The 23,460-nt window shown below is 38.3% G+C and overlaps 2 protein-coding genes across 5 annotated transcripts in view; one reads left to right on the top strand and one right to left on the bottom strand.

Moving 5' to 3' along the window:
• Positions 1-23,460, top strand: part of tmem121b (transmembrane protein 121B) — a 616,846-nt gene that overhangs the window by 112,892 nt on the left and 480,494 nt on the right. The gene's annotated exons all lie outside the window — the stretch shown is intronic.
• arhgef39 (Rho guanine nucleotide exchange factor (GEF) 39) overlaps positions 1-23,460 on the bottom strand; it is a 63,114-nt gene that overhangs the window by 31,954 nt on the left and 7,700 nt on the right. The window contains exons 4-6 of the mRNA XM_051392040.1: positions 15,885-16,005; positions 13,012-13,130; positions 812-882 (exon numbers count right to left, since the gene is read on the bottom strand). Of these exons, the coding sequence (XP_051248000.1) occupies positions 812-882; positions 13,012-13,130; positions 15,885-16,005 (311 nt within the window). The remainder of the gene's footprint in view (positions 1-811; positions 883-13,011; positions 13,131-15,884; positions 16,006-23,460) is intronic.

Below are 23,460 nucleotides of genomic sequence, written 5' to 3'. Positions count from 1 at the left end.
TACCTTCATCTTAGAGTAAGGGGCTGTTTTAATTTGTAAGCAAAGGCAGCACACCAGCAATAAGATTTTAATTGATACACATAAATAATTCCTTGTGTACATTTGCACTTGAGTCAGATTCGCTGTTTATTTGACGATTGAAATTAGTCATTATCGGGATTCGTGTTGATGTTGAAGATTTTATTTATTAATATATCTTCCGCTTAATATCCTCTGATCCGCTCCCAATTAATTATGTCAAAATCCACATCAAACTGGAACTTACACGCATATTGAGCTTCGCCTCGCTTTCATTTCTCTGCTAGCCAAGCGCCGCTGTGACAATAACAACAAATGAGGAATGAAAGGGATTTCATTGTTTCCCAAATGAAGATAATGAGGGCTGTCTTTCACTATGACAGAGTCTGACTGATGCAATGAAAGTCTTCACAGGTTGTTTTCTTTGTTTATTTTCCCGCCGTTGGAGGAATGGCCTTACATTCTATAATTGTACAGTTTTGCTAAACTCTATTGTGCTCCAATCCGCTAGTCACAGGTAGGAAGAGTTCCACTGTGAGCCAACAAATCTTTGTGACTAGTGATGCAAAGCACATCATCTCACGCTCATCACTTGTTGTTAGGTAGCTGTCGCTGACAAACTGCAACAATCCTGACAGATTGGAAGAGGAAGGGGTCACAACATCACCTCTGAGTGTGCAGCTCCAAACACGTTGCTCAATAACAAAAGCGCTTGGGGTTAATCTGCAATGTTTTCCTTGAAACGCAGGAAAATTATTATTGAGGCAGCAGTACGAGCGTAAGTGACACTTACTTGAAATCTGCTGAAACTCCGGGTTGTCTGGACTTGTGTTGGCAGCCAGATCCTGTAGGAAATGTTTATACCTGTGAGAAAACAGAAATAAAACAAGGTCACTGTATGCTCGCTGTCTAAAAATATCATTGGAAAATGTGTAAACTGGAACAACAAACACTGGGTGATGTAGCCCAAACACTGACAGAGCCACAGCAGAATAGTACATTCTTTGACCTGTCACTGCTGACTCAATGCAGAGCCTTACAAAACGCACCTCAGAGGAATCTAACTACACAAAGTCTGATGTAAGCTCCTGACTGATGCAAATGGAGATAGCAGGGTTTGCTGTGTTGACAGTGTCTTCTAGACCAATGTAACATGGTTTTACTTGAGCCCTCCTTAAACACACTGCTTGGAAGAAAACAAAAAGAAACACATACTCTTTGTCTGTCCAGATGTCATAAATGGTGAGTCAGTCAAGACCTGAACAAACCATAAGGAAAATGGACCTCCTGGTTATGTAAAAAAAAAAAAAAAAAGTATTTGAGTCTGATGACATATATATATTAATATAATAATAATATATACTAATAAATCAATATTAATATAAGTCGATATATTACAGTACTTTATAATAAAATACAGCAGAAATAGACCAAATTACAAAATACTGTAAAAACACAGTACAATTGTAGTATTGCAGTATTGTTCTATATACTCAAAATTGCTTTACAGTACAGTTACAGTAGTTTATTGTAAATCAAAATACAGCAACTTGCTGGCAACCATGCTGTCAATAACTTACTGAAAGCATACAATGAAAATCTTTACAGTGCAAACAAAAACCTGGCTAACAACAGTATTTTCAATTTACATTGCAAGATTATAAGAAATGATTTATGCTTTATGAATTACTACCATTTATTCATTACTTTGATGGATAATCGGTGCAGCCTTTGCCTGAGTTACCTGAATGAACTGTAGCCTATTTCGTTAAAAGTACTTTTGTCGTCTAAATCTTTTGTGCAGACTAAATTAATAAGTTACCTATTGGCTTTTTGTTCACAGGGCATTTGTTGCACTTGCTGTGTCGTGTTGAGCGTGAAACAAAAAACACAACAATTCTTATATACAGGTGATTATACACTAATGAAAACATACCTCGGAATATTATATTCCATTCCTGACAATAGATCCTCCTTAACTTTAAATTGAAAACTAAAAATACAGCCTGATTAAGAGGATAAAACATAAAAGCCTTACTTGAACTGTACAATTCAGAAAATAAATAAATAATTTTCCTAATTTCAGTTTTCATGTAAAGTAACAATTGTGAGAAGCATCAGCTTCCTCAGAAATCTTTATCCTTTTTACTAGGATGATGTGACCTTGAAGTGCATTGACGATTGACATTGATTTCCACTGTGTCTGTCTGCCTTTGCAGCCCTCTCTTTGTGCAGTCTGGGTTTGTTTTAGAGACACAGCGGTGCCACTGAGGGAGGTCATTAGTGATGCTAGCAGACTGTACACCACTGCTGCTGGTCCATGTTGTGGCATGAGACATGTTTTGGAGAGTGACAATGGTACAGTGTGATAGGGTTTGTATGTACTGTGTATGGTGATTCTTCAAGCTGCTTGCTCGACTGAATTTTGAATGCTTCAGTAATTATATTAGTTAACTAAATGCGGAGCTGTCCAGATTTTGATGATCTTGCTTAAGGCTGTCACAATATCAGTTAAGGATATAATCTTCATATTTATAAACATTTTCAAATAATGATAATATTATCTAGAGATGTCCCTAGCTCCTAATTTAGCCGTCCATGAAACTGAAATTGAGCCAGGCTTTACAAGTCATGTAAATTTCAGAGAGTGTGTTGAGGTGCTTCTGAAATGGACAACTTATGGACAACATCATGAATGATTGTGAAGAAAATTAAGACACTATTCATGTCATTAGACGAGAGATCACTCTGATGGCTGACTGATCATTGTGGGATAACCTGATACATGATGTTGAGTTTATTTAAATTTTTTTCCACCGCTGGCTGGATTAACTTTGTGAAAAGAACAACAAAATGTAGGTGATGGCATCGGCAATGATACCATTCTCTGGGTGTTCTCTGTTCAATTCCAGTTCCATAAGCATTCAATTGGACAATGGGGGAAAGCAAAAATCTGGCACTTTTGCTCTGAGTTTTTTCAACTTGAGGAGTTCAGAGCAGTCCTTCAAAAACACAAGGCTCCCAGGGTGCATTAGCAGCACACAAAGCGCCTACTGCAATCATGGTTTTTGAGGCTGATTACTAGAAACGGTATCAGCTAATACCAATTACCAGGTCTATTTAAAGCCTTATGTTTATAGTGTCGCTTATTTATTTGTTATTATTTACAATTCTTAACAACATTGTATATTAAGTATTAATATGCATTCATTATTAAATTATGAATTGACAACTGTGTATTTATTGTCAGGAAACATGTTCAACATTACACAGGTTAAACCGCAGCCTGTTGTTGGTTATTGGAAACAGCTTACATTCCACAGAATGACAGTGTAACTATTTCTATAGCTCATTGCTTATTTTATACACTCTATTTTTGTGTTATATTGTTTACTCACAAAATACTTTGTGCACTTGCTTTTTCCCCCTTCTCTTTCCCCCCCGTACACACACATCTACACCTCTGTCTCACACACAACGGCTGCCCCACCACTTTCTGCTTCTCTCTCCCTGTATCATACAGGCTATTACTTTATTGGTCTGCAGTAAGTTTTATAGTTTTATGTGGACGGCTGTGGCTCAGCAGAGCTGGTCGTAGTTTGGCGGTTTGATCCCCAGCTCCACCTGTCGAGGTGTCCTTGAGCAAAATACTGGAACCAGAAATGTCTCCTGATGCTGTGCACCAGCGTATGAATGTGAATTAAATAATTTGTTTCTGTTTGTCTGCAAAAGGCTTAAACGAGTCTCTGACTATTAATATACCGGGCAGTCCACCCGAGTAAATCTGTGTGTGTCAAAGACTGAATATAATGTTTCTGTGGAACAAAATAAATGTGTCAGTAGATCGTCTCTTCCGGTCAGCATTTAGAGAGATCGCAGATAAAACAAATTAGAGCAAATTGATGCACCCTTACTACATATAGAACACAACTGGAAAAAGACGCCTCTTACTGCAGAATTTGCACTCTTTCTGATCGGGCCCTTAAGAGGAAGGGCTCAGAATCATGGTTTGAACATCTACATTTTCACACTAACTGAACATACCCGATGTACAAGTGAGACCATGGTTAGTCAAGACTGAACTGTAAAACAGAACTACAGGTTCTATTTTAACAGTGTAAGACTAGTGTAAAGTGCTAGGTGACAGCTGAGGGGCACTATATCAGTGAAACAGCAACAACCCTGGACAAGAGACTGAATAAACACTACAAACTATCTGTAAACACCAGATCAAATAACAACTAAACTATCTCCATCTGCTGAGGAAGGCCATGAGGTGTGGTTGAAAGCTTGGCTTGAAATGAACTGGTTTAAGTGTCTGTGTTCTGCTATACGTTTACAGGAGCCAAGCTGCAGAACAGTAGATTAGCACAATGGTGGAGGAGGGGGAAGAGGAGGAGGGCATTGTTCTTGTAGTCGATTACTCGTTGGAAATAAAATGGAAGTCAAACAAGCTCCAATTAAGCCTCCTTCAATTAAGAGACACTTAAAAAGAGAAAAAAATTTCACTTCTTTCTCTTCTTGTCTCATCTTGTAATAACAAATACATTACAGGCATTATTAGCAATGGATGCCCTCGTTCTTATTAAGGAGTAGAGACGAAAATCTAATTAAAGCAACTGTGTAACAAAAAGGGAACAATCTAATGAGCATTATTACGGCACATTTCAAATAATGTAAACGGTACTCTCTCGTTTAGCTGCCCTGTCCCGCTCATTAGTAGCAAAGCAAAGAAAAGATAATGAGACAATAACATAATCTGAAGCATATTCATAACTGTTCAGATATTCTAATGAAGAGTGCAGCTTTAGAAAGCATGTGCCTGCCGCTGCTGCAGGAGCTGTTAATTCCTTTCTAATATGCAGATGATATGCAGGCTTTTTTCTCACTCTCTCCTGGCAGACACGTCAGGTCATTTGGGCATTTGCACACACGTCAGTAAAGAAAAAAGAGATGGAGGAAATATCTGTCTAATTATTTTGCTTCCCATACATGCATTAAGGATTCAAATTTGTAATTAAGAGACAAGAGGCGCTGGCAGGCTCCTGCACGGGTTAGTGAACATGGCATGGGCTTGTGGGTAATTACTCAAATTTAATAGCTTAAAAGGGAAGGAATGCACATCCATAGTAAATACAGAAGACGAGAGATATTCCACTGTCCAAACTTGAGCAGTTACATGTAATATGAAGTGATTGTGAAGGCCGTCTTATTTTCCTCTGAAACGGTGACTAGCAGAGATTTACTCAAAGAGAGAGGAACTGTGTGCAAATGTGGACATTAGGAAATACTTCATCTAACTCCAGAATGACTGGAGATTTTTTTACTGTGTGCTGCTGCATGAGTCAACTGAAAAAATTTGCAGAATTGGAATGGGACAGTTTTAAGTGAAGATATTGCTGAGAAATAATTAGTGCGTCCTCATAAACCTTGAATGATATCATCAGACAAGAAGCCCATGGTTCAACCTGCTGTTGTCAATCAAGCATCTGACTTGAGTGTTTTTTCACTACATGATAGCTAGCGTGATATGCTCCAATGGTTAACCTGCTTCTCATTCCTCACCCTTTCATCTATACACTGGAGGCAGTGGGCTACCATTGAAGCAGGGCTGCAACTAACAGTTATTTTATATATTCTCTATATTATCTGAGAAGCTGAAATCCTAGATTTTTTTCATAAAAATTACTCAAAATGACTAATTTAAAAAGGAATGTAACAATACACTCAAATCACAATTCGATTTATTTATATTATATTCGATTTTATGATAATGGGTTCATGGTATGATTGTCTTTGGTCCTTGATATAGCTACTGATGCCAGTGACGTAGGACGTCCAACAAGCAAAGTCGATAGTGCCCTCTGTTCTTTAAAAACAGTATCACAATTCATTTTTCATCCCACCCATTTGAATCTTCACATATTTGTGTCACGATTTGATGGTCTTGCAATATATATATATATATATACATTATTACTAATCCATTATCAAAGTAGTTGATGATTAATTGAATAATTGGCATCTAATCGATGAATTGAGTAATCGTTGCAGCACTGGTGCCTTGGTAAATGGTAAATGGTAAATGGACCTGTACTTGTATAGCGCCTTTCTAGTCTTCCGACCACTCAAAGCGCTTTTACACTACGTGCCACATTCACCCTTTCACACACATTCACTCAGTGATGGCAAAGTCCATCGAACAGAAACTAACATTCATACACACTCACACACCGATGCACGGCATCGGGAGCAATTCGGGGTTCAGTATCTTGCTCAAGGATACTTCGACATGTGGCACCAGGAGCCGGGGATCGAACCCACAACCTTCCGATTGAGGAACGACCTGCTCTGCCTCTGAGCCACAAGGGACATTTTGACATGTGAGAGAAGCAGCTGGGGATCGAATGGACAACCGGCTCAATCTTCTGTACCACAGCCACCAAATTGATCATGCTAGCAAAGACACTGCTTCCTCTACTGTGGCAGCCCAGAGTAAGGGTCTGTATTGCTGCCTATCATGACGTTTTGATACATATCTACATATACACTCTACGATCCCATACAGACAGCACACAGATGTATAGATAAAGCTCAGTTCAGACCAAAGATTCGTGATAAGACGAGTTGAAACTTTAAACTACTTGCAGTGCACTGGTCTGCAATGTTCTGAAACACTGCCAGTTCACACCAATGCAACTATATGAAACAGTGTATAATCTCCATAGCAACGACTCTCTGTACTTCCATTCTTACTGCCAGCTTTTCAGACCCATTTTAGTCCCTGCCATTCCCACCAGCTGACAGTTTGACACTGTATAACTGATTTGACAAGCTCACTTCGCTACAAGCTGATTGGCCAGGTGATGTCAACTACGTTCTAAAATCAGCCCGAGTCGCAGGCGATGCCGTGGCCTGGCTTGAGTCCAGCTGAAATGGTCAGTTCACACCACTGCAAATGTTCCCTGCAAAGTTCTACAATAATTTTGTCTCGTCACAAATCTTTGGTCTGAACTGGGCTTAAAGATACAATATACTGCGATTCAAAGCTGCTTTGATAGAATTCAGCTGCAATTACTTTTTTAATGATAAAAGATTGACTATTGTAATTTTTATTGAAAATACTGAATTAGAAATGACTCAATAAATGTTTGTATATACAAAATACTTTTCAACCAGTTCCTAACAGGGATCATTGGATTTTTCAATAAAATACAGCTATTGTTAACCTCAGTTTCTGGGTCATTGGCATCCCTCTGAAATTGGTGGTTCAATAACGCAGTATTGATAAATAAAACAATGAATGGGGTGCCATCCTTGAACATGGTATCCAGTTCTGCTAATGTTTTTTGTCCTTATGTTTTCACATTATAGATGATGATCAAAGAAACTAAAATATGAGACTTGACATGTTGACAGATGTATTGATTTTAAAAAACAAAGGTTTTGGGGGAGTTTTATTTGAAAAAATATTCATAGATAAGAAAAAGCAAAACTATTTTATGTCACCATCCCCACCCTAAAATACTAAAAGCATCAACTGACGAATACCGACGACTTGGACAAAACATAATAACCGTATAAGTTAGTCTGGGTCGGTTAATTATGAAAAGCTCATATTCAATCATCAGAATCTTGAACTTTTCTTCTAAGCTGTGAAGTGTGGTCTCTACGTTCAGGGTCAACAGAATCAACAATAGAATTCACCACAAGACACTGCCTTGCACTATAATTGAGGCACTTTGTTTTATTGCAAGCCTCACTTTAAGCTTGGTAATGAACTACAGGGTCAATTGGCAGACAATGTAACAAATTCTTAACCCAAATACAACTCGGTTCCCTGAAATCCACGGATAGGAGCCACTTATGAAAGGCTCCATCTTTCAGAATTCTTTCAATAGAAATGAATCAAAACTTTGACCTTGTGTTGGAGAACCTCACTGTGTTCAGCTGTTGGAGATTATGGAACTACCTGAGCACATAAAGCAGTCAATTTGAAATCCCACCTTGACAATTGAAAGACAAAATCGAGCAAGGCTCGTACAGCACACAGCTTCACACTTCTCAATACTTAGCAAGTATGACAATGACCCAGAGACCTCTAGAGTTGTACGTCCTTTACATAGAGCATTCACTATAGTCAGCCAACCACTGGGCCATTCCCTTGTTATACTAAATGGTGCTCAGCTTAGAGCATGTATATCCAAAGGCCTCCAATTGCTGCCATCTGTATGAGAGCTGCATCTCTATTATCGACACAAACACGGCCAATACAGGCAGAGAGGGCTGCTATTCACTGCCACGATCAACTCGAGACCCAATCACTGTCATAATGGTGATCTCAGTGGGGAGGACACTGATGACTGCTCCAGCCGGCTCTAGTGAATGCCACTTAATAAAGGCAATGATTTTATTCCTCCCCCAGCAGCAACATAAGTATCCACACTCCAGGTCCTACTCGCCATCCATCATCCTTGAATGGTGATAAGTGACAACAATTTCCTGCTATTCCCAGCCACGGAGCCAGAGCAAGGTAAGGCGCCAGCCGTAGATGATTATCTAGCCGTGCCACTTAAAATCATCATACAATTAGACACATCCCTCGAGTCTCCTGAGTTTCACTGAGAACGACAGAGGAATCAATAATGATGATGGGAAGTGCAGAGGAAAAGGCACAGTGAGAGAGGGCTGAGCTGGAGAGAATGAGGCCGACTGATTATGTGTCAGTCAAATACAGTGGTCAGCCTACTCATATGAGAGACACAGGGTACTTTCATTTCCCCTACTGGTTACATGAAAAGTAAACAGGCCTCCCACTATTGAAAAGGAAATACTTCCAGGACATTTTTAGTGACCTAGAAGCTATTGCATACTGTGTTTTTGTGGAAGTCATGCTACATTGCTATGCAATGAATAGGAAGGACAGGAAAACCTGGAAAAGTCATTACACTGACTTGGGAAAATTAGGAGGTCCAAGGTGCTGCAGTTAGACCCTCTAGTGTTTCTAGCCCAGAACACATAAACCAAACACTGGCTACGATAGGACCTTTTCGCCACTGTAGTTTTTCCTACACACTTGGCGGGCAAGCGGTATTCAGTTCACCACTAGATGCCACTGAATCCTACAAACTGGTCCTTTAAATAACATTTACAATATAGTTGTAAATGTTTGTTTGTTCCTTCCTTCAGCGCAACTTTTTTTAAAATTGTAATTTGTTCTATTTTATTTCCATTTAAAATCTTCGACCTTATATATTTGTGTGCAGCATGGAGGGGGATACAACTGCATTTCATTGCACAGTCCTTTATTGTATAATGTCAATAAAATTTACAATTTAAAATTTTTTGTAAATAGGAAGATATCGCAGCTTTAAGTTACAACTAGTAGACTGAAATCAACATTCTTTCCCACTGCTCAGAATTACGATCTAAGCAAAATTACTGAATGAATTTGTATACCATTAATGGAGACGCACTTTGATGTGTCAGGGTATACCACTGTGCTATTTCTCAGCCCAACCCAATACAATGAATGGGGATTGGGTCTGCCCTAGGGTTGGGCCCCAGTAGTTGCAGCTGGGAGATGAGTACACTATGTGCAACAAGCATTCATAGCTTTAATAGAGAAAATAAACTCACCAAATGTCAAGAAATGAAAAGAAAAACACCTATTTTTCACATTAAACAAAACAATACAAGCCTTACACCTTCCAAAAGATTCTCCATATTACCAAACTAAAACCTTGTTAACTCATCTTAAAACACACTTCATTTAAACTCAAAAACAAAATGAAACTCACCAAACCGTCTTTAATTAGTCAAATTAGTCTTTACACTGCCTTTCTAATGCCCCACCTCCCTCCCTCCTCTACCCACTCAATGCCTCTCCTCTCCTCTCTTCTCCTCTCCTCTCCTGTCCCTGCCATGTCTGCTGCCTCATCTTCCCCAGAGTTAGAGTCTTGGTTGGAGCCTCTGTGAATCACCTTGTAACTGTATTCCCTGCTGTCAAACTAGACAAAATAAACCCTTAATTCACTGCAGATAGATGTGAAAATAATGTAGTTCTCATTCTGGAGGCAGACCATTAAATTTGCAAAATAAAATTATAAAAATCTGCCAAAAAACACAACCAGCGATGATTTGTCCAAACCTAGTCTGACCTAGGCATTCTTAGATTTTTTGTGTCAGGCTTACAGAGCACAATCCATTTTCAGTCCCGTCAGTTTGCCTTTGGTATGCCAGCTGCCACAGACTCACCCTACTTTCCATTACAGCACTTCGAATCCAGAATGACCCATGAATGAATTGTGGAGTTCACAAATAAAAAATACCAGCCAGCAGTTCTAATTAACCTAATGATATGACAACATCCATGCAAACATACCTTATATAAAAAAATATTCTTATGAGTTCAATGCCACGAGGTATAGAGATTTTGGATTGGATTGGTACTTGCCATTAACAATACCCTGTGTTGATGTATCGTATCAGGAGAGAAAAGTTTGGATTGGTGCACTCCAATCATTTTCCAAGGCTTGGGAAGCTGCCTTTTTAGAGTGCCACATTATCCCAGAAGCGTGGGAACAGTGAGAAAATAAAAGGGAGGCGATCCTTTGTTGTAGAGGAGAAAGTGAACATAAATGAGATCTGCAGTAAAGTGTCTCAGATGCTAAGGTGAGGGGTCAGCTAATCTCAGAGACAACTTCTCTCTCGTATGATGGATGGATGTAACATTTCGAATGCTCGACTGTACATCTGGAGAGATGAGAAGATGAGAAGGGCCTAATTAAGATACAACCAAGCAGCTTGATAAACCTCTGTCATGATATCTGCTGCATTGGAAAGCACGTTTCAGCCCATTTCTCCTCTTGTTAATTAACAAGCAAGTTCAAGACCGCATGAAATTACAAAACAACCAAACAAAAAATGGAGCTTAACAAACAAGATTTTGACAGTTTCTGGACAGTCTGAGTACTTAAATTGGTGCTACATAAAATAATAATAATTACATCTGTCATGGAGACTATAGATTGTGCAGTGCAGCAGGTGACTGGTGAAAGGAAAACAACTAAACTGTAAAAACAGAACTCAAGCATGAAATCTGTGACCCATCTCTGCTCTCAATGGTAGAACAGCACCAGCAAAAAAAAAACCTCTGCCAACACACTGGTGTTTTCTCTAAACTGAGTAAAAAACAGAAATATTTTATATAACCTGAGCATCAATTACATAAACACTTGAAGATGTGCTGGAAACATTTCATGGTACTGAAATGAAATGAAAGCTCACAAACTCACACTCTTACACTGTAAGAGGGTGATGCACTGTTCCATTCCTAAACCTGTGTTTGACATTCTCTGATCTGCATGTACATAAGTGTAGAAAATAACTGATGCAGTGGTTCCCAACCTGGGGGTCAGGACCCCAACTTGGGGTCGCCAAAGCTTCATAGGGGGGCACAAGGCCTTCTTGATTTTAAGGGATGTAAAAAACTTATTATATATACATAAATATACACAGTAGGCTGGCAGCATTTCATTCATTTCTGTGAAGAAAACTAAATGAAACTGTTATTTCTAATGTTTAGATTACACTGTAAAACCAGATAAGTTCATTTAACTCCAGAAATTGTTGAAACTGATTACAATTTTTATAAGTAAAAAAATAAGATAAAATTCTTGATCAAGTTGCTTTAGTAATATTAAGTGACAATGACTTCATTTTTAAATTTGTATTTGTATTGTGAAAAAAATAGTAAAAAGTACTTAATCAAGAATGTTTAACTTACAAAGTTGAGTTTGTTTAACTTGCAAAATTGAAAACTTTCCATGTAAACAGTTCCAACAATATTTAAGTTAAAATAAATTGTGTATTATTTAATACCTAAACTTTGATGACCTCAACACAAGCTGTATTAGAACAATGGCTAAGTATCAAGAATAAACACTAAAGTGGTCAAAAAAGAAGCCTATTAAGTATGTATATTGTGAACTAATATTCCTCACACACCAGAAAAGACTTGTACAACAAACCCGCTAGACTCCTCTTTACTTAAAGTGGAAGGATCGGCTGGTATCAGAGCAGCAGTTGGGCTGTGGGTGCGCTAACCAGAGGTGGAATAAGGATAAAATCCTTTTCTGAAGTAAAAGTACTAATACCCCACTTTGAAAATACTTTAATACCAGCACAGTGAAAACACTTAGAGGAAACACTGAAACCAAATAGTTTTTCATTTTAAGAGGCCTGTCTTATTTTCTCTTTTCTATATTACTATTTCTCTTGAAATAAATTAAAAGTATTTCTTATCCAATCACTCAATTAAGTGATGTAATAATTGGCAGCTCTATTCTGATCATCATGTTATTTTAAAGAAGAGTCACAGCTCTGCCTCTGTGTGCTCGGTCCAACACATCCTGTGAATCCACTGTACAGACTGAATACAAGGGCTGGATGTATACATCTAAAAGCAGCAGCTAAAATTGTATTATTACAATTATATTGTAATCATATTTATACTATAATTCTGTATATTGTCAAAAATACAGTTGGGATACCATGATTATTGTTGCAACTAATAATTATTTTCATTATCTATTAATCTGTTGATAATTTCTTTGATTACTTGATTAGTTGTTTGGTCCATCAAATGTGAAAAAATGCTGATCAGTGTTTCCCAAAGCCCAGGGTGAGGTCCTCAAATGTCTTGTTTGGATCACAACCCAAAGATATTCAGTTTAATGTCATACAGGACAAAAGAAACCAGAAAATATTCATATTTGAGAAGCTGAAACCAGAGAATTTGGACTTAAACTTAAAAATAGGCTATATTTGTGTGCACTATTGTGCACACAACTATGCTCAGCCCAAAAATAAATAAATAAATAAAAAGGAAACCAATCAAATACCTTCCATGTCAACTCACTCACTGGTGAAGACATTCACTGTATAATAATGGAGAAATAAGACCATTAGATTAGAAGGCAGAAATCTTACTGATCAATCCGCTGAATGGGAAGTTGAAGCAAATCTTCAAGCTTATGGTTGTTGAACTCCGGTCGGGCTTCCTGTAGCGTCTTAAAACGTCTGAAGGCCTTGTTTTTCTTCAGCTGGATCTAAGACCACACACAGATCATTGTTAAATTATTTTCAGACCCATACAGGCACATTTACAAGACACAACTGTGTGCTTTGCAAAGTGACATTTTTCTGAGGTACGGTAAGGTTTTTCCCAAGATCTTATATAATGTTGGGATTATATTGGGAACAAAATCTCTGATTAGCACATGCAATATTAAATTCACCCTCCCTATCCATGAGAAGGGCTTAACATAACAGATTTCCCCTTTTCTCACCCAAATGCTCCTTGTGCCTTTGGCCAACAATATACTAAAAGAAAATGTCCTGTATACACTGCAGTGTTAGTCTCGACATAATAATAAATACACTTCATGTATTACACCTTGTTTTATGACAGTAAGACACTCTGACTGGTAACTAATCAACAAGAACATAACATGCTATTGGCCTGAATACATGTGTCTTATTCCAAGCATCCGGATTCACTGTTAGCTATCTATATGTTTTCTTATACTAATAGCATTTGCATGCAGCTTGTAGAACTGATGATGGACATGTCACAACCAGCGACGACCCCTGAATTTCATGTCACTTTCTAGATGCGCACTCTGCCTGAGAAACCCAAAAATCATCTTGTTGTCACTCATTATGCTGAGGTATGAGGCAGTATGAGGAGGTGGAGCGGGAGGTAAGGCTGTAGATGTCATTAAATATGCATTTGCACATCATGTCAGCATGAGTATGTGTCAACATTTGGATGACAAAAAGCCTTATCTTGTCATTTCCGTCAATCACCAAAATAAGCATTTCCGCTGTACTTAAATAGACCTGGAGAGAGCCTTCTTCACAGCAACAGTCAGTGGTAATATTATATAGAATTAAAGAGCTTTGTTAACTGTGTTTCTGACCTCAAAATCAATAATCAAATCTGAAATGGTTATTGTTTTACTTGTTGTATTACTATGTATATGTAGAGTATTTTATGTAAAGCCTGATATACAGATAAGAACTATATTCATCCCTAGGGAAATTACTGTGCAGCAGTTGCAGTACAAAGTAGGAAGGGTGCAAATATATAGCGTGAAAATATGAAATAATATCTTGTATATATAAGATGCACATCCAAAATACCAGAAATGTAAATAGGTGAGATGTAGGGATCATAAAAATATCAACTGGTGAACGGTAAGTTGCAGATCTAAGATATACACGATGTCAAAAAGGTTGATCACTGCAGTCACCTGAGGGAACTAGCACACGTACACTACAACACAAAATGAAATTTGAAATTTGAAATTTGTCAGGGTTTAGTGATTTGATAATAATTTAAAAAAATTATTAAGAGGATTAGTTAAATTTTTTTTTTTAAATGCTCATTTGCTTTCTTCTGAGACTGGGATGAATAACACTGATAAACTCATGTCTGTGTGTCAAAATCTGCCCTGCCATAAAGTTCGATTTGGCCGGCAGATCATCATCAGTTCATGTCTTGCAAGAATTGTTAAAAAATTATGGTTCTTTATGCTGTTTAATTTTTGTGAGGCAACAATGCACAGGAAGTCAGTCAACTAAGGGAACTTGGGATCCTAGTATAATTTTGCATCTTAATAACATAATACAATAGGTGTTTGCTTTTGGCCCATAACCCACCATTAAGCATTGGCCCTCCAAGGGATATGATTTGGTTGCCCCAGCCCTATAGCAGAGATGGGACAATAAAAATATTATACACAAAAAGTGTATATACTTTAATTCATAGTTTTATATCTTCTAATATTAATAATATTAGTAATATTTTTATTGTGATATTCTTTCTTTGTTTTTGCACTATTTTGCCCTATTGCTGCTGTGTCAACCTGAATTTCTCCTAAGGGGGATAAATAAAGGAATATCTTATCTTATCTTATATACGATATTATTGTGTATCACGATAAAAACACTAAATCCATCACAGTGAATTTTCATTATCGTGATAATAAGGAATCAGGATCATATTGAATATCCTCACATGGCTTGACTTGAAAAATCTGTCTAGCTCACTAACATACAGTCCTATATTGATTGAACAAGGGGACAAGAGGGAGCCTGCAGCTTTCCAGTTACTCCAAAATCCTAAACCTGTCACCAACCTGTCACCAAGGCTGGTCAGGTTTGCCCGTTGTATCACCCACAAAAAAGTTAAACTGGATGTGTGGAAATGGTATGGATTCCAAAATAGAGAACAGGGAGATGAGGTTCAATTAATTGAACATTGGTAAAATCTAATTCTAGGGCAGCACAATTAATTGAAATATTATTGAATGTATAATGTCGCCAAATGCAATATCCAAATTGCAGAGGCTGCAGTCTTTTGATCAAGTAAGGTAAAATGTGTGACAAACAGTTAAAGTAAGGAAGTAGTGTAGAGATGCCCTGATCTACAAATCTTATTGATTCAAGCAAATGTGTTTGTTTGGTACTGGCCCCCAAGAAATGTTATGTTAATAATTTTTTTCAGTGAAAATTAAATGATGAGATCATAAATGATCATTCCAACACTAATCGTTACATAACAGCGTTGCCATGGAAGTGCTGGCATCACTGACAGTGGTGGAAGAGATTGTGTCAGCAATAAAGAATACAGTAACTACACTTATGCACGTGCTATTGTCCATTCAGTCCAATAACTGGAATACATTGGCCAATTTTCCCTCAGGAATTATTAAAATTTAATCATATCTCATGTAATAAACAGCTTGTGAAAGTGCATCAAGAGGTGTGGTAACCATGTGGAAATGCTGTGTTCCTACCCCAAGCACTTTGCTGGCATTATAGATGTTGTCCACATACATGTTGTAGTGGTGCAGATGTGGACAGAACTGGTCGAAGCCTCGGCCAAAGTAGTCATTCTCCAAGTGGACCAGCAGAGATCTGCAAAAAGACAGGTTAGATATAATCAAACACAAAAAGTACTGAGGCTGAATGACTCATTTCAAATCCGAAATCGCGATTGCGAGTGCAATTTTCAAATCTCAAGAGGTGAAATTTTAATTATAAACTTACATAATTAGCTGTGTCTTAACAAGCTGTACAAGATGAAAGGTTTAGGCCAGCTATAGTGGCAACTCAGCTGTGATTAATTAACGTTAATTCTGAGAGTTGGCTAAACAACAAAAAAAAACTCTCAGCTGTTGTCTGGTTAATATGATTTCTGCATGCAGCTATTTTGGCAAAGTTAAAGAGGATTTTCATCAAAGAAACACATCACTCTGTGAAATTGTATTGTTTGAAAAAGTAGTCAGTGTGCTTTGTCGTCTTGCTGTTCAAAAACACCTTATCATTTATCGAGCTAGCACTGCATAAATGATTATGAACAATACTGTTTGTATTGTATAATGTTCAATACTGATACCAATATCGGAAATTCATCCAATATCGGGTATCAGCAAGTACAGGTCTGTGCACTGATCCAGTACGACTGGCAAATTAAATGGGACCCTGCTCCTTCCCAGCAGTATCCCGTTTCATTTGCCATGTTTAGTCCGTGGTACTCTGACTCTGACAATACAGGAAGTCACACAAATGTTAACATCCTGTTAAATCATCTGTACGCTACCTGTAGTTAGCAGACATGTTTTTTAACAGATTAAACCTTCATTGCACAACATGAAACAGCTGACAATCTAGAGTTAAATAATAAAACCACACAGAAAATTAGGAAAACGTGGTGCTTGTTGTCAAAACTACGAGCCAATCAGCTCTTTGATCAAGCGACAGCCAGGCATTATCATACCATGAGTCTTGCAGTCGGTGGAATTAGATTTCAGTTAGATTTGGTTAGATCAGAGCTAAGGAATATTAAATCCTCAGTGTTTACTCACTACATATCAGCCTTTCTCACCCTCAGGTGTGTAAAAACTACAGGTTATATACAAAAATGTGAAATGATCAGTTAAATGAAAACAAACAACAAAAAAATATTGTGCACCCCTACAATTTGCAACTAAATCAAATACACCATACATTTGTAGAAACCTCTGACCTAGCCATTTTAATTCATAGGGTCACTGTCACTCATTTTCAGGGCACGCACACAAGCAACAATCATTACTGAGTCACAACAACACCCTTAGCTTCAACACAGAACATGGCAGAAGTAACTATTTCAATGTGTGGCATATTTTTTTGTGCATCACAGACCTTTGACATGTTCATTTCAAAGTGTCCCCCAGTGAGCATTTAGCCTCCAGTCAAACCACATTGGACTTTGAGTTAATGCACATTACTGCCTGAGAATGCACTGCTGCTCTGCATCAGTGAAAAGAAGGAGCTCAAACAAGGCGAGATCACATCTGAAGCATCATTGTCAGCAAAGGCACACATGTTTAGAGAAAGTGTGGAGGTTGAGCAAAGTTCAGAGAATTGCTTCCCCGTTAATGGGAGGTTTAGCAGGCAAGGCTCTGTAGTGTCATTTGAAGGCCTCTCCCTGTGGGTGACGTATTTACTGGGACCCAGACGGTGGGGTCTACCTTCAGGGCACCCAGGGCCACTTTGTAGTGAGAACACGCCCGCTGAACTGAGGAACAAAACAACTGGATCAAGGCTGAGGCAAAGCAGTCGTTCAGCCTGTCAGGCACATTACAGTAACACGGACGCAATTGGTTGGGGGTGTTGACACTTGTGAAGGAGCTTGTTATCCAAACTTAGAGGAAGTACCACACACACACACACACACACACACACACACACACACATACACTCCTACTCTCTAATGATGTTCCCAGAGACTTCTGTTCGTACATTCTGTAAGAAGGAGCACTTTGCTGTTGAAGTTGATTTAAATAGATTTTAATGAAGTTGTGTGCCAAGGTAGCCTCTGTTCATAATCAGGAGATGCAGGAGCAGCCGAGAGAGTTCTAACGAGGGCAAAGGGCGGGAAAAACTGTGTTTCCGTTTTTTTCCCCTCTCACTGCCAGAGGCTATTATGATAAATATGAAATTATGGATTACATTTTTTATACTTTTTTCACAGCAATTAAATTGTCTGGCCATCAGCAGCAGGATGGAGACATTAGCATTCCGTGTGTGTCATGTTAATCCACATTAATTCCGAGCAGTTGCGACATCTGGGGCGGATACAACCTCAACCAAACAATTCAGGCCGAGGCGCCTTCATTTGGGGAAGGCTTAAACAGAGGAATACTAATTGTTACAACACATTGCGAGCATCTGCTAAACAGAAATGGCTACTTAGTAAATACGTAAACATAACCATAAATCACTGATAAGAATATAAAGCAAGAGAGCACCACGTTGTGCTGGTGACTCGTGTCACTCAATGATGATCTACCTCTCAGACTACACCTATTTCCCCCCCTCCCCCGCTCTTTCAAGTTGTTGATTCTTGCTTGTCATGTTAGCAGCTGGGGATAATTGGTTTCTCCTTCTGTCGCCTGCTCTCTGTTCTCCATAAACAGTCAGAAGCTGAATGAATGGCACTGCATATCAATATATTCACGTCTCCTTTTCTTATGTAACTCAACAAAGCTTAATGAAGGCAGAATTCATTACTACTATTCCCACCGCACTTTGGAGTTAAGTAAATAAAGACAGAAACATCAGATGAATGTACCTCTGCTCTGCGCACACTGACACACTTGTATTACTATTAGAGAAGCATTAGGCTGTGCAGAGCTGACAAGCAAGACTCTCACAGAAGGTTCCTGCCATTGAAGTGGTTTCTTGCTGCTTTGTGAGGATCAACAACTCATCTTAGGAATCAGTGCCCAACTGCAAAAATCATCTTATGAAAATATTCCTCTAAGTGTTTCTCTGATGAACCAAGGTAGATTCTCTAGCACGTCTGGGATCTTTCAGAATCATTCACCATCCAACCAGAATTAAATGGGAGGTTATTAGGGCTGCCCAATTAATGAAATATTAATTGCGATCACGATTTTGGCTTCCCACAGTTGCACAGTGAACTTGATCGTCTGTGACACTGATGTTTAAAATGCTCAGTTCATAGAAAACTGCTGAATATGAAATCAAGTGCATCCTAAACTAACAGCCAGTCACCACAGGGGATCAAGACATTCTGGTTTTGGGGAACCGTCATGTCGCTGCACGCACACACAGCAGCGGTCTGTAATCAGGAAATAATCATCATGTCAACATTGATGAAAATAATCGGGATTATCATTTTGCACATCGTCACCTGCTTGTTCAGCTTTCCATATGTGTCCTGTTTTCCATTTACATTTCTTAGTATTTTACATTTGTTGCATTAATCTTTTAAAAATCTATAGTATTTTTAAAATTTTAATACAATATGCCCTGAATGGCTGAAACACGTACGCATGCACTTTTTAAATCACTACCTTCTTTAGTTCCTCAGATTTCGTCAGCAGTTCTAAACTAGTAGGATCCCCAAACTGAAGAGCCCTGGACCTTTGGTCACACCCAAACAGCATGCAACATGCAGATATGTTTTGTGACTGAACATTTGAATACATTTTGATTTTACATTTTGTCCCTTGACTGTAGTGCCACCGAGGATGTTATTCTACTGGGCCCTACATGGTACCTGGCCATCTTCAAGGAGGGAAATAATGATGAAAAGAAGAACAAGAAGCAGAAAAATTAAACTCAGAATTGCTAAACAGCAATCTTGGTGCGTGGCCTCCAAAAGGTAGTGGCTCTATTGACTTTCCTTGAAAAGTAATCTTACCAGTGTGCTGCTGTTTGTAAATGGACCTGTACTTGTATAGCGCCTTTCTAGTCTTCCGACCACTCAAAGCACTTTTACACTACGTGCCACATTCACCCTTTCACACACATTTACACAGTGATGGCAAAGCCCGTCAAACAGAAACTAACACATTCATACACATTCACACACCGATGCACAGCATCGGGAGCAATTTGGGGTTCAGTATCTTGCTCAAGGATACTTCGACACGTGGCGGGAGGAGCCAGGGATCGAACCATCAACCTTCCGACTAGTGGATGACCCGCTCTGCTTCTGAGCCACAGCCGCCCTAACTGTGCTAACTGTACTACTGTACTAGCTGCCATTAGCTTCTTAGTGGTCCTATCACTGACAGTATGTATAATGGACAGAGCTTCCAGGTCTGTGAAGTGAAGCAAATGTGAATGTCTTAAAGCTGCATTCTGTGTAATGGCCAGCAGGGGTCAGCTCCATTGGCTGCAATAAACAACAGATAGCATGCAGTTGCACAGAGATATGAGCCTACTTCTCACTTGATTTATTATCTCAGTAAACAGTTTCCTAATGAGTTTATGGTCTCAATCTCTAGTTTCAGTCTTCTTCCATACAGCATGATTGATCAACGATTGATTGATAAATTATGGTCCCATTTAGAGTAAAATAGACCATAAAGCAGGTTATGCTTGAGGGCGTGGCTACCTTGTGATTGACAAGATATTCTCAGTGGGTCTGTCCAGTGCAGTGCCCGAAACTCAGATCAAACTGATCAAGTATGAATCAAGATTCTGTTACTGTGTTGTCTATTTCTCACCTAAGAATGAAACATATTTTAGTGTACTATTTGTCTGGAATACAAGATTGTGTGTGACCAGGAGGGCCACAATGTTTCCTGTAACGGAAGAGTCCATACTGAGTAGCCAATGAGAGCCTAACCAGACCTTCAATAACAGTGAATGGTGTTATGAACACGTGGGTCATTACCACAAGAATATTTTGGTAGGTTTGATACCCTGCCCTTCATTTGACTAAGACAGAACGGTTGCCAACAATAGTGAGCCTGTTTAATGCATACAGACTTACAGTAATTGATGTTTGTGTGTGACAGATAAATGAGAAAGTCACCTATATATCCATTTATGAGAGCTAATTATCACCACTGTAATTATCAATATTTCTCGGCACTGTCATACAGATATTCAATGCGTAAACCGAATGTCAGAGTGAAAGAAAGTGATAGGAATGCGGAAAAATCTATAATCAATCATTTGGCAATAGTAAATCAGTCTAGCACAAACACACTGTCTTTCCATGGACCATTTTTTAAATGGAGTGCTTGCCATTATGTTTCAACCATTGATTCAATAAGGGGCTCATAATGAAGATGTATGGGAACTACGGAACCATTTATCCAATACATCAGACTGTGTAATTCATACTTCAATCTTCATTGTAGCACTCTCAACAAGAAAGCCTGTCAGTCTGCAGAGGATTAGAGCCTGAGGGAAACCGCACCACTCATTATTTAGTCTGGAAATGGAATTCCCAATCAAAGGTATCCGAACCACTCACTCTATAGTTTGTCAAGCTGTGCAGTCTGATGCTGAACTCTGTATGATTTGTCCTGTGTTCACACTGTAGACAAATCGGGTGAGTTCCTCATATTTAGAAGCTAATCGTCCACATTGTTCTCTGCAAATGAGTGTGTCTATACTAAATAATTATTATGTTGGTTATCTGACTGCTGTTGTGCTTTGAAGAGGCCGAAGAGAGTGACTTGGGCCAGGGTTAGGTCCGTGTATGTTTTGGTCATTGGATTTTCCTTTCAGAAACGGGTAATAAAAAACAGAAAACGAGTGGTTATTTGCTTGGTACAGTAAAAATGCTTGATATTAAGTATGTTTGTAGTCTCATATGTGTAAAAGTCAAATATACCATCAGTAGCCAGGAAACACTGAGCAATATGTTTTTACAGTACCTCAAATATGGTCAAATATGCAATCTCTGGAGGCATAAATATGAGACTTTTATTTTGGCATTTCTCCACACTGGTGCAGTAAAGATACTTGATATAAAGTGTTTTTTTATTCATCAGGGGCACACAACACTTTAATGTAACATATTTTAATTATAGCTTACGGCTCTAAATACCTTTATTTTGAAAACCGGAAGTAAATACACTGTTTCTCCGCATTTACCATAATGCTGAGAATACTTGTACACTCTAAATTTAAGTGCGGCTGATTTGACCACGGAGATCGGACTCACGGCTGGATTGACCGCAGTCTACTAGCCTACTGTTTCTTCTCCACAGCACCGTCCTGTAAATGACAACATCCAGTCTCAGAATATGAAACAACAGGCCTTTTCTCCGTTTCTGTTTTCTAGTGATTTTATTTTTTGTTATATGAAATAGAAAATGAAAATCGAATATTTTCTTTAATTTCGCTCATCCCTTTTTGACCATGAAACAGAAAAACGCCTTATATTTCAATTTTAATTTTTGTATTTTAAAACGAAAATCACATAACCACTCGTTTTCTGTTTTTTAATACCCGTTTCTGAAAGGAAAATCCAATGACCAAAACATACACGGACCGTAGAAGAAACAGTAGGCTAGTAGACTGTGGTCAATCCAGCCGTGAGTCCGATCTCCGTGGTCAAAACAGCCGCACTTAAATTTAGAGTGTACAAGTATTCTCAGCATTATGGTAAACGCGGAGAAACAGTGTATTTACTTCCGGTTTTCAAAATAAAGGTATTTAGAACAGTAAGCTATAATTAAAATATCCCTTTAGATATCCCTTTCTGACAATGAAAAAGAAAAACGCCTTGTATTTCAATTTGAATTTTTGTATTTTAAAACGAAAATCAAATAACCACTCGTTTTCAGTTTTTTAATACCCGTTTCTGAAAGGAAAATCCAATGACCAAAACACACACGGACCGGGTTACAACAAACTAATCATTCGCACCCAACATATGTCCGCAGGCCAAATTTCAAGAGGCATGCACCAGGTCAACATGCCGGCCACAATTCCATAATTGTGGAGATTTATGGCTGTGTATGCATGTTTGTGAAGCACAGCGCTAGAAGCATTCAACAAGCCTACAGTTTTCAGACTTTTTTTGTTTGTCTAGAAGACAGAATTATTACAGGCTGGTACCAAATGATAGTACAATTAAGGCACTATATTAGGGATCGACTGATATGGGGTTTTAACGGTCTATACAGATACTCATTATCAGTAATCAAGGAAACCAATAACCAATATTTGGAACCGTTAACAACGCTAAATCTTGTGGGATGTACATTTATTCAAGTACTGTATTTAAGTTGAGGTAATTGTACTTTATTTGAGTATTTGCATTTTATGCTAAGGCTGCATGATATGGTAAAAATACCATATTGCCATTATTTTTGACATATATTGTGATTGCAATATGATCATTTTTGCATGACAAATTAATTTTTCACTGACAAAACTATTAAAAACTATGTGAGAAATGTTTTTTTTTTTTGGGGGGGGGGGTCTATACCAAACAAACATGTTAACTTTAATCTGGAGGAGAAGATTTGTAGACCAATGCATCTCTGCAGCACTACAGTCTTCATTATAATGCTGTTTGTCACACATTTTACCCTTATTAAAATATTG

The sequence above is a fragment of the Dicentrarchus labrax genome, unplaced genomic scaffold, assembly GCF_905237075.1.
Source record: "Dicentrarchus labrax unplaced genomic scaffold, dlabrax2021, whole genome shotgun sequence".
NCBI lineage: Eukaryota > Metazoa > Chordata > Actinopteri > Moronidae > Dicentrarchus > Dicentrarchus labrax.
The sequence above is the reverse complement of the archived record's forward strand: the minus strand, read 5'-3'. Positions and strand labels throughout refer to the sequence as shown.